General features: G+C 45.2%; 1 protein-coding gene across 1 annotated transcript; it reads right to left on the bottom strand.

Annotated features, from left to right (window-relative positions):
• Positions 1–703: 703 nt before the first annotated feature.
• LOC129631500 (cationic amino acid transporter 3-like) lies at positions 704–6690 on the bottom strand. The gene is made up of 11 exons (XM_055552552.1): positions 6318–6690; positions 5601–5759; positions 3627–3804; positions 3323–3435; positions 2930–3152; positions 2639–2778; positions 2435–2537; positions 1864–2048; positions 1497–1663; positions 1118–1226; positions 704–951 (listed from the first exon to the last, which is right to left on the bottom strand). The coding sequence occupies exons 1-11, from the start codon at positions 6688–6690 to the stop codon at positions 863–865; spliced, it is 1839 nt and encodes a 612-aa protein (XP_055408527.1). The 3' UTR covers positions 704–862.
• Between the last annotated feature and the right edge of the window lie 5385 nt (positions 6691–12075).

The raw sequence follows: 12075 nt of genomic DNA, 5'->3' as shown, positions 1-12075 counted from the left end.
CTCTACTTCATTATAACCGCTGTCTTCATTGTTCATAATCTCCATTTCAAGCATTCTGTCCTGCAACAGCTTAAACTTGTCTTTTCAGCTTCACTTCCTATTTTTCAGTTCCACTCAACATTTATCAACAAACCCTTGACCCACCTCTGTCAGTGCCGATTTTTTCCCCAGTTAAGAATTTTTCCTAATTAACTCTACTGTGCAGCTCTAAGAGTCTGAGACAGAAAAGTCAAGAAAAATGATTATTTTCACTATTGACACTGTATCTCAATAACACCAGAGGAAAGGCATGAATGAGCATATCCCTTTGTCATTATGAAAGGATCCACTTTATCTGTTATCACTCTCTTCTCCTTAAGGTCAGCTTTGTACGATATTGATGCAGCCCTGCTAGCTTTCTCGTGTTACTGTTTGCACAATGTATCTGTTCTTTTCGTTTTACCTCCAATATATTTGTGTCCTAATATTTCAAGTGCAATACTGGACACATATAGTGTTACCTGAATTTCCTTCCCATATGGGAGTCCCTGGTGTTTTTACCGGAAAGAGGCAGGAGGGGGAGCTTCTTGCGTGCAGGTGAGTATTTTATTTCTTCTTCTGGTTGCTGCTTACATTGTAGTTTTTTGTGAAAATTCATCTTGCTGCACTTGACAAAATTTTTAAAAGTTTATTTAAAATTTATGCAAATTTACAGTCACTGTGTCCAAGAACAATAAAATACAGGGCTCTAAGTGCATCTGCCTTCACAGTCCATAGAGGCTCACGGTGCCCCTTGAAACAGAAGATCCTCCAGTGCATGGAGGGAGTCCATAGAGCATCTACTTCCTGTGGTTAAGATGGCTCAGCATCAGGGATGTTTTTGTCAAGTCTGGGAGGTGGAGGCTGGTGGCTGTTGATGATTTTTCCCTGCCAGGCTGTGTCGGATCCCGTATCCAAAGTATATGAGAAATCCTAGTAGAGAAATGAGACAATGAGAAGGGAATGTATGGCTTCTTCTCACTTACAAATGCAAAATGGGCTCCTATCATGGCATCTGACACAGTTTAGGGGAGAGGTGGTAGGAACAGGATTGGGTTCAGTCACCCAAGAGGCCTCTTTATCCCAGAAAGCCACTTACCAATGGCATTCCAGATGCCAAATTGGGTCCAAGTCCTCGGGGTCATCAGCATCATCAAGTAAACGTTCACAAAGATGCTCACCAGTGGGAGGACAGGCAGAGCAGGGACCTGTGGGCAGAGTCAGTTAATTTCTGAACACACCCCAGACGTCTGAAAGGGAGATCCTACCCTACATGGGTGGGAAGACTCCAGTCCTTTTCAGGCTGTGCATTCAGTGCCTAGGGAGATTGTGTATGTAAAGCACTGAGTGTGGATCAGGGAAGGGTCCCTTTGTTTTAGCAACTTACATTGTTTGGGCCAGCAAAGGATATTTAGACTTCAAAGCCTGCAGACTTCATTCATTCAAGGTGAAGAGTTTAGGCACATAAGGTCACCTACCTTGAAGTACTCAGGAGCTGGGTCCTTGGGCTGCCTCCAGATGATGACTGTGACCCCAGTGATGAGCAGCAGCAGCAGCACAGCCACTGTTGTGAGCCCGGGGTCTCCAGAGAACATCTGGCTGGGCCACTGGGCCAGGATCACACTCAGGATGGTCAGCAGGAGAACTGCAAGGGTCAAGGTGGAGGAGAACAGGCTGGACTCCAGAAGCCAAAGACGTCAGGACCTTGGGTCATCCCACCACCCCCAGGCTGCCCACCTCACAAAGGGCCATCGTATCTCCAAGACCCCTCAACTGACAAGATGCACAATCCCACCACCTCCTGTCAGTCTCAGAATATGACCAAAGAAAAATTCCACTGCTCACCAATCAGGGAGGTACATCCATAGACAATCTGACCAGATTTCAGAGTGGGGATGGTGCTGGTAGGGAACCACAGAGTCTTCAGAATCCTTGAGGGTCTTGCTTCAGGTACAGGTTCTGAAGGACTTGCTTCATGTTTTGAAATATCAATTTCCTCCTTCTTGCTTAAAGTCTGTTCTGCTTGGTACCTGAATTAGAGATATTAAGGCAGTGTTAATAGCAGCCCCTACTCATCCAACATTAGGCAGCCTGTTCCACCTCTCTCTTGCCTTAAGCATAGAAGGATATTTAGAAGGTGGCATGAAGACAGATCTAGAAGAAGACATTTAAAAGGTGTTTTCAATGTTGGAGGTCTGGGTTTGATTCCTGGGTTGGGAAGACCCCTGGAGAAGGGAAAAGCTCTCCAGTATTCTGGCCTGGAGAATTCCATGGGCTGTATAGTCCTCGGGGTCGCAAAAAGTCAGACACGACTGAGTGACTTTCATTCACTTCGATTTATGAAGGCAGAAGATGATGACCTCCCCATCAATCCCCACGAGTCCAAGACCCCAGTCAAGGTGCAGTGGAGTCTCACCTGAGGACAAGCACAGAGAAAGACACCAGGGAGTAAACAAGCAGATTCCCAATTGACATGAGGTCCACAAGGTCACTGAACTTGAAGAGCAATGCCAAGAGCCCTAGAATGAAGGCAAAACAAGATGGTGGAGGGAGGGAGAAACTGGAGGAAATACTCAAGCTAAGGAAGTTGATCAAAGAAGGAGTGGGTTTTGTTATCCACCTGCAATATTTCCAGAAGTCATGATGGCCATGATGGGGGTTCTCGTATGAGCAAAGACAATGGCAAGTCCCCGGAAAAGGAGTCCATCATGTGCCATATCCCTGATCACCTGGGGTATGGGGAAGAAGATGCTCTGGAGCCTGGAAGGGAAAATAGGAACATGAGGACAGACTGGGGCATCTGCTCCCTGGTCTACAAGGTGTAAGGTTTCTTTATCTCTTGTCTCTCAATCTCAAAATACTGGCAACCTGAGCATCTGACCGTAGACAGGGAGAAAACCATGATACTGACCTGGATGTAAGAGCACAGAGGGTGGTAACAGCCACAACATATCTGGCAACGTCCCAGCCAATGTAGAGAAAAGCCTGCGGCAAGGGGCTCTCAGGGTGAATCAGGTAGTAGGGCACCATGAGGGTGAGTGCGGCTGAGACTCCAGAGTACACCAGAAAGCAGATGAAGATCGTGATCAAGATGCTCCAGGGGATGGAACGACGAGGGTTTAGGGCTTCTTCCTCTGCAACAGTGATGGAGGTACCATGTCAGGAAAGCATACTGGGGTGAAAGCACAAAATCCCTCTCCTTCTTGTACCATGAAAATAAGCCTAACCTTCTACCCATCCCTGTGCCCAAGGGGAAGCCCAATCTGTCCCAAACCCCTGATGGGACACACAATGACCATGTTACCTTTAGTGACAATGGCATCAAAACCAACAAGTGCATAGAAACATATCGCTGCTCCCCGGAGAATTCCATCAAGGCCAAATGGCACAAATCCTCCAAAACCCAGAGGACCCAAGCTATGGTGAGAGAAGGAACGAGGAAGAACATGGGTGAGGTGTGTTCAGCCATTTCTACTGGAATCCTCAGTTAATACCACAAGTCCTGGGCTCCAGACTCCCAACATTTGGATCCATCAGCCCTGGTCTCTTAGTCCCAACTTTGCACCCTTCAGCCCATGCATTATTAAGGTCAAGGGCACCACCCTAACCTAGAAATGCCACCCGATCCAGGTGTGATGGATGTGTAGTTCTGTTCTGTGAGCTTCCAGTTGTGCAGGTCTCCCTTGAAGAAGCCAGAGAGGATGATGAAAATGAGAACCAAGACGTTGATGCCTGTGAACACTCTGGTAACCAGAAGTGACTCACGAGCTCCCAGAACAAGTGCCCCTGTGGGGAAAATGGAATATGAGATGTCCAAAATAACAAAATCCATAGAGACAGAAAACAGACCGGTGTTTACCAGGGGCTGGGGGTTGTGGGATTGGGACACATGGATGGACAGTGACTGCTCAGTGGGTGCAGGGTCTCCTTTGTTGTGATGGACACGTTTGGAACTACGTGGAGGTGATGGTTGTACAATGTTTTGAATGTGCTTAGTTCCACGGTATTGTATACTTTCAGAAGGTTAATTTTTTTTTTTATTGTGGCAACCATCTCATAATATATACACCTAACACCTTAAACTTATACAATGTTGCATGTCAATTACATCTCAATAAAACTGAAGAAAGATACTAAAATGGTTAATTTTGTGCTATGTGAATTATTTCCCAATTAAAAACACATCTTTGGTCTCAATACAGAGGAAGAAACACATCAAAGTGAATGATTCTCAATGGGGGTTGATTTTGTGCCCTAGGGATGTTTGCCAATGTCAGGAGACATTCTGATTGTCATTGTCACTACTTGGGAGGTAGGCATAGTGTCTAGATAGGCATGGTATCTAGTGAGGAAAGTTCAGGAATGCTATATATCTGGCAATGATAAAATTAAGAAAATACAACAATGTGAAGAGCCTACTCATTGGAAAAGACTCTGAAGCTGGGAAAGATTGAGGGCAAAAGGAGAAGAGGGCAACAGAGGATGAGATGGTTGGATGGCATCACTGACTCAATGGACATGAGTTTGAGTAAACTTTGGGAGATAGTGAAGGACAGGGAAGCCTGTAGTCCATGGAATCATAAAGAGTTGGACCTGACTTATAAACTGACAAAAACAACAATAATGGACAGGACAGCCCCCAATACTGAAGGCTGTTCCAGTCTAGAAGGTCAGTAGTGCCAAGAGTGGGAAACAACAGACTATGTCTTGCCTTCCTGTCTCTCATACCCCAGACCCTTCTTGGTGGATGGATTATGCATATGTGCTCAGTTGCTCAGTTGTGTTCAACCCTTTGCAACCCCATGGACTGCAGTCCAGCAGGCTTCTCTGTCCATGGATTTTACCAGCAAGAATACTGGAGTGGATTGCCATTTCCTCCTCCAGGGGATCCTCCTGACCAGGGGTTGAAACTACATCACCTATATTGGCAAGTAGGTTCTTTACCACTGAGCCACCAAGGAAGCCATAACCCAGACCTTTATTCCAAGTCCTAATCTAGCATATTAAAAAGCAGAGACATTACTTTGCCAACAAAGGTCCGTCTAGTCAAGGCTATGGTTTTTCCAGTGGTCATGTATGGATGTGAGAATTGGACTGTGAATAAAGCTGAGCGCCGAAGAATTGATGCTTTTGAACTGTGGTGTTGGAGAAGACTCTTGAGAGTCCCTTGGACTGCAGAAGACATCCAACCAGTCCATTGTAAAGGAGATCAGTCCTGGGTGTTCATTGGAAGGACTGATGCTGAAGCTGAAACTCCAATACTTTGGTCACCTCATGTGAAGAGTTGACTCATTGGAAAAGACTCTGATGCTGGGAGGGATTGGGGGCAGGAGGAGAAGGGGACGACAGAGGATGAGATGGCTGGATGGCATCACCGACTCAATGGACATGGGTTTGGGTGGACTCCGGGAGTTGGTGATGGACAGGGAGGCCTGGTGTGCAGCGATTCATGGGGTCGCAAAGAGTCAGACACGACTGAGTGGCTGAACTGAACTGAATCCCCCACGATTCCGCCACTCCAAGCCTTTCAGCTCCCCCACCACACCCCTCTCTTCCCATCCTAATTCTGACCCCTGTCTCACCTGTGAGCAGCAGCACCACGGCCAGGGCAATAAAGTCTGGGTACCGGGCCAGGTAGTCAGGCATGTACTGAGAGAAGGCTCTCTGTAATGCCTGAGAGATGTGGTTCCCGATCAGGCCATCAAAGGTGTAGCTCCAGGCCTTGGACACACTTGCAGTAGCTGCAGCAGGAGGAGAAACATTCATTGACAAACATGAATTAAATCCTCTTTGCACCATGGGATGTATTTGGGGAGGAAAATTACAAAATGTCAAATGTCAAACAATTTCTTTTCATGAAGTGGGGAGGGTCGCCCAGATGATTCACAAAATAGGTCAATTATTAATTCTTTTAGTGGGAGATCAATGTTATGCAAGAAAACAGGGAAGAGGGAACAAGAGGTCTGGGAGATAAGGATTAAAATTTTAAATCCAGTACTAATGGAAACTCCATGAAGGCAAAAGCAGAGCAGAGATTTCAGTATGGTGAGGGGATGAGCCTGTGGGCCATGCCTCCCTCTCACCCACTCCCCATGGTTCCCTTTCCTCTGGGTTCTTGGTCCATCATTTAAGGAAGGCAGGGGAGAGCTGAGTAGAATGAAGCTGTGGAGTTTTCCTGACACTATTACTCTCCTTGCCTCACAAAGTGGATGACAAAATGCTCATGAATGACTGAAGACCAAATCCCACACCTAGTTTCCCGATCTTCAACCCCACACCCTCTTCATCCATCATCTCACCAAAGACATAGGACAGTATGAGGTTCCAGCCAGCGATGAAAGCCCACAGTTCTCCCAAGCTGATGTAGCTATAATGATATGCAGAACTGGTCCACTTTATCCGTGTCCCAAACTCAGCATAGCAGAGCCCAGACAACACAGAAGACAGGGCGGCCACCAAGAAGGAGACAATGATCGCTGGTCCAGCGACGAACAGGGCCACCTCTCCAACCACAATGTACACGCCAACCCCCAGGGTGCTGCCCACACCCAAGACCACCAGGTGGAAGATGTTCAGATGACGAGACAGAAAAATCACAGGCTCTTTCCTGGGCTTCAGTGGCTGCCTGCGGATCAGCTTCTGACCACACTGACGGGGATCCTGACACCGCATCCTAGATGGAGTTGAGGAGCTGTGATCTGCTGAGAAAGGAAGACACCAAGCCATGAAGAATGTCCATTGGCCCTTGGCCCCGGGAGTCCAATTCCATGGAGCAATGGAGTGATGGGGGGCAGATGGTGAAAGGACATTTGGGGTAAGTTCTCCGTTTCTGAGCGTTGGTTTCTTCAAACATAAAGAAGCCTTTTAACATGTTTCAAAGTTACTGGAAGGGACTTCCCTGGTGGCACAGTGTTTAAGAATCTACCTGCCAACGCAGGGGACATGGGTTCAATCCCTGGCCCAGGAAGATTCCACATGCGGAGGGGCAACTAAACCGGGGCACCACGACTACTGAGCCTGTGCTCTGGACCCTGCGAGCCTCAACTACTGAGCCTCTGTGCCTTGAGCCCATCCTCTGCAACAGGAGAAGTCACCACAATGAGAAGCCTGCGCGCACCAAAACTAGAAAGCAGTTCTGCTCGCCACAATTAGAGAAAGCCTACACGCAGCAACAAGGGTGCCACACAGTCACTAATTTTTAATTACTTTTTAAAAGTTAGTGGAAAGGTGGAGTGGATTGCATCTACCCCAAATTGTGCCCCTTTGGAATATGGATAGTTTTGAGCTGAAGGCAATGAAGACCCAGCAGACCCAAACTCCTTGCCACTCCCCTTAACTGCTCAACATAACGTAGTTTAGAGGCCTATGCCTAGAGGAGAGCTATTACCAGAGATACATTTTTATCTCAGAAAGACTTGCCTGCATGGAATAGCAAACATTTGTTCACCAAGTGTTGGTTCTTCCCTTCTTTCCTGTGGGTTCTCTTCCTCTTGTTTGAAGCCCTGGGTTCCTGCCTATACTTCTTCCTTCACTCAGTGGAGTGTATAAGTCTCAACTGCCTGACTGTCTTTGTGCCTTAGAGTTTTTATTGGGTTCCAATACATAGCAAATTAAACTTGTTCATCTGACTTATGTCAACTTGATTATTACACTGGGCAAAGAGCCTGGAAAGAAAAGGTTTCTGCCCCACAGAAGCAAAAGCCACCAACACAGAACTTGGCTCAGTAGATGCTTACTTGGTATGATTTGAATGGAGGAAGATAGTGATTTTTGTATTGAATTCAACCAGCTCTCCTGGTTCAAATCCACCTATAGTACTACTTGCTAGCTTATGGGCTCCCCTGGTAGCTCAGCTGATAAAGAATCTGCCTGCAATGCAGGAGATCTCAGTTCAACTCCTGGGTCAGGAAGATCCCCTGGCAGAGGGATAGGCTACCCACTCCAGTATTCTTGGTCTTCTCTAGTGGCTCAGACAGTAAAGAATTTGCCTGCAGTGCGGGAGACCTGGGTTTAATCCCTGGGTTGGGAAGATCCCCTGGAGGATGAAATGGCAACCCACTCCAATATTCTGGCCTGAAGAATCCCCATGGACAGAGTAGCCTGGCAGGCTACAGTGCATGGGGTTGCAAAGAGCTGGACACGACTGAGTGACTAAGCACACACACACACACATTAGCTCGTCTGATTTAATATAACTCACCACAGTCTTCCCAAGAAAACTGCGAATGTTCAAGTCCCTGATGAAGGACCAGAAAACACAGAGATCCCACAGTATAGAGGAGACTGAATCCAGGGGTCCACATATCATAAACTGTATGTGAGTGTAATGTTTATTGTCTGAACACCACTCAACAAACACATCTGGAGACTCCAGACACTAATGCAATCTCCCCCACACCACCTCTTCACACACACACACACACACACACAAACTGAGTTCTCATTTCCTTCTGCTTTCATCTAGAAAACTGGTCTCTCCACCCTCAGGCTGAAGCCAGGCTGACTCCCCTGCACTCTGGGATTGCAGGGGTCTCTTTGGGAGGATGTGAACTCAGCGCACAGTCTCCTTCAGAAGAGGCTGACCCGAGACTTACTGGATCTTTGGAGCAGAGCCTGGAGCACTGGGTCAGTCAGGGAGGCTGAGGGTAAGTCATGCAGGGCTGGAGCTGAGACATTTCCAAGAACCGAAGCGGGGAGTCCTGAGCACAGAAGACAGTCCTCACCTCTGGGTTGTTGGGGTGGGGGTGGGGCCGGGCAGGCGGGGAGCAGTGTTGCTATCAGCTCTTGACACTTATGTGGTTACCCTCAGGAGGAGGTTCTGAGAGGTCTTTTTTTATTGTGGCAAAATACCTATAACATAAAATTGACCATTTTAACCATTTTTAAGTGTCTAGTCGTGTTAAATATATTTGCATTTTGTGTCGTGTTAAGTACATTCGCATTTGGTGCAACCAAACTCCAGGGCTCTTGCAAAAGTTCAACTCTATTCCCATTCAACAACAATTTCCCCTTTCTCCTTTCCCAATTCCTGGCAATTACCTTCCTCCTCTCTGTGTCTATGAACAGACACTCCAGATACTTCATTTAAGTTGAATCAGAATATTTGTCATTTCCTGTCAGGTTAATTTAGCTTAGTAAAATGTCCACCAAGTTTTTTCATGTTGTAGCATGTGTTGGAATTCCCTCCCTTTTTAATGATAAATAACACTCTATTATTTGTACCTACCACACTGTCTTATTCATATGTTGGTCAGTGGGCACTTGGGTCGCTTTCATGTTTTGGTTTTGTGAATAATGCTGCTATGAAAATGAGTGTTCAAATATCTCTTCTAGAGTGTGCTTTCAATTCTTTTGGTATAGCCTTGGAAGTAGAGTGAGCTTCCCTGGTGCTCAAACAGTAAAGAATCTTCCTGCAATGTGGGAATACCCAGGTTCGATCCCAGGGTCAGGAAGATCCCCCAGAAAAGGGAATGGCTACCTTCTCTAGTATTCTTGCCTGGAGAATTCCAGGGACAGAGGAGCCTGGTGGGCTATAGTCTATGGGGTTGCAAAGAGTCAGACACGAGTGAGTGACTAACACTTTCTCTTTCAGAAGAAGAATGGCTGGATCATATAGATTTTTGTCTGCTTGAATATGGAGAAATATTCACATACTGAAGTATGAAGTCCTTTTTTCTTATAGTTCATCTTGAACTGTGTGTGAGCTAAGACAGCCTGTCCAGCTCTCACAGCTCATCTGCTTTAACCATTGCGGTAAAAAGAGTCTGTTTGAAAGATAAGAATGAGTAACTCCCTTTTCATGGCATCCATGTTAACACTCCCTCCAAGATAAGGTTCCCTTCCCAGACACCAGGGTCCTGCTGTCTCGCTGTCTATGTACCAAGTTTGTCTCTCTTGAAATCTTGAAGGAATTCACCCTGTCATGCTGATGCTTGAGCTTTGTTTGGATGAGGTGTAAAAGGATGCTGGAAACCATGATTCAGCAGAGCAGTTCCTCAGAGCTCTCTGAGAGGCTGCCTTCCCAACTATAGCCCTCAGTTTGGTTCAAATTAAATTTTTTTTCTATCCCTATGGTAGGTTCTTTATTGATTGCTTCTGTGGACACAGATTCTTTTGATCATTAAGAACCCTGAAAAGGAGGGGCTGTAAAACCGGGGACCCAACTCTCAATCCTCCTCCCTCCCAGTTTTATTAACACGACTTCGCCTTGCACAATCTGCTTGTGACCTGAGACACTCAATTGTGGGGAATCCTTAAGCCCAGCTCAGCACCAATTAGGAGTTGTTGTTACATTCATTCATGAAGTCGTATCCAACTCTTTGCAACTCCATGGACTGCAGCATGCCAGGCATCCCTGTCCTTCACTGTCTCCTGGAGTTTGCTCAAAATCCTGTCCATTGAGTTGGTGATGCTGCCTAACCATTTCATCCTCTGCCACCCCTTCCTACTCCTGCCCCCAATCTTTCCCAGCATCAGGGTCTTTTCCAATGAGTCAGTTCTTCGCATCGGGTGGCCAAAGTATTGTAGCTTCAGCTTCAGCATCAGCCCTTCCAATGAATATTCCAATGAATGATTTTCTTTAGGATTGACTGGCTTGAATTTCTTGCTGTCCAAGGGTCTCTCAAGAGTCTTCTCCAGCAACACAGTTCAAAATCACCAAAGTTCAATTCTTTGGTGCTCAGCCTTCTTTATGGTCCAGGTCTCACATTCACACATGACTACCAGAAAAACCAAAGCTCATAGATTAGACATAGCTTTAAACTCTTATTTTCCATTTCAATTAGCTTCACAAAATATTTTTTTTCAAGTGAATACTGTTCATTCCCCTTGATATCATCTGAAAAATAAAATTTTCTCTGTTTTGGGGCACATAAAATATTACATGTACATGTGATTCTTTTATTAGATATCTCATCAAATATAATTGAACATTTTCTGCATTTCAGACACTGTTTCAGCTGCTGGGGAGAAAATGGTGGTCAAAAGTGTTGTGAGTTGAATGCATTTCCTTTTTCTCAAATTCCTCTGTTGAAACCCTAACCCCCAGGACCACAGAATGTGACTGTATTTGGTGAGAGGGCCTTAAAGAGGTAACTAAATTTAAATGAAGTCATTAGAGTTGGCCCTAACCCAATATGACTGATATCCTCATAAGAAGAGGTGATTAGAACACAGCATACAAAGAGACAAAGAGGCAGAGAGATTTAGCAAATAAAAATACAAGACACCTAAATGCAGTGAATTTCATAGAAACCGTGAACATTTAAAAATATATTTTAATACATATATCTTATATAGATACATATTTTATGCATTTAATTATACATATCTTACTATGTGCAGATATATTCACATGTATATACATGCTTCACTTTTTACAAATACTGCATGTTTTACAAATTGATTTGTGACCACTGTATTATCAGTTGATGTTTACCATATTTTAGAAAAAATATTTTTAAATCAAGGTATGTACTTTTTTTTTTTAACAAAATGCTATTGCACACTGAGTAGAGTATAGCATAACATAACTTTTTTAAACATGACTTTTACATGCATGGGGAAACTAAAAATTTGTGTATGACTTCTTTTATTGCCAATTTTTTTTATTGGGTCATCTGGACCCAACAAGCAATATTCCCAGTGTATACCTGTATGGGTAATCATATTTGATTAATGAATGAATCTCCAATTTGGGTCACATCACTTATTTCATTGGTTGCACTGTGCAGCTTGTGGGATCTTAGTTCCCCCATTTGGGACAGAACCCACACACCCTGCAGGGGAAAAATGGAGCCCTAATGACTAGACCACCAGGGAATTCCCCATACCATTTAATAGTTATGAAAATGCACCATTTTCCTTCCTGGAGAATTACCCACATTCTGGTTTTGGCTGATTGCATTTTCAGTTGAAATGTGAATCTACCCTTTATATCTGCTGTGAGCTGAGAGCTGCTCTAGAGGCTTGATTGTATTCTGATGCAGTTTGGCATCAAGGCTCTGTTCCCGGAAGTATTCTGTACTGTTTATCACAGCTCACCGACTAGCACAATAC

This window comes from Bubalus kerabau, chromosome 17, assembly GCF_029407905.1.
Source record: "Bubalus kerabau isolate K-KA32 ecotype Philippines breed swamp buffalo chromosome 17, PCC_UOA_SB_1v2, whole genome shotgun sequence".
Classification (NCBI taxonomy): Eukaryota; Metazoa; Chordata; class Mammalia; order Artiodactyla; family Bovidae; genus Bubalus; species Bubalus kerabau.
The sequence above is the reverse complement of the archived record's forward strand: the minus strand, read 5'-3'. Positions and strand labels throughout refer to the sequence as shown.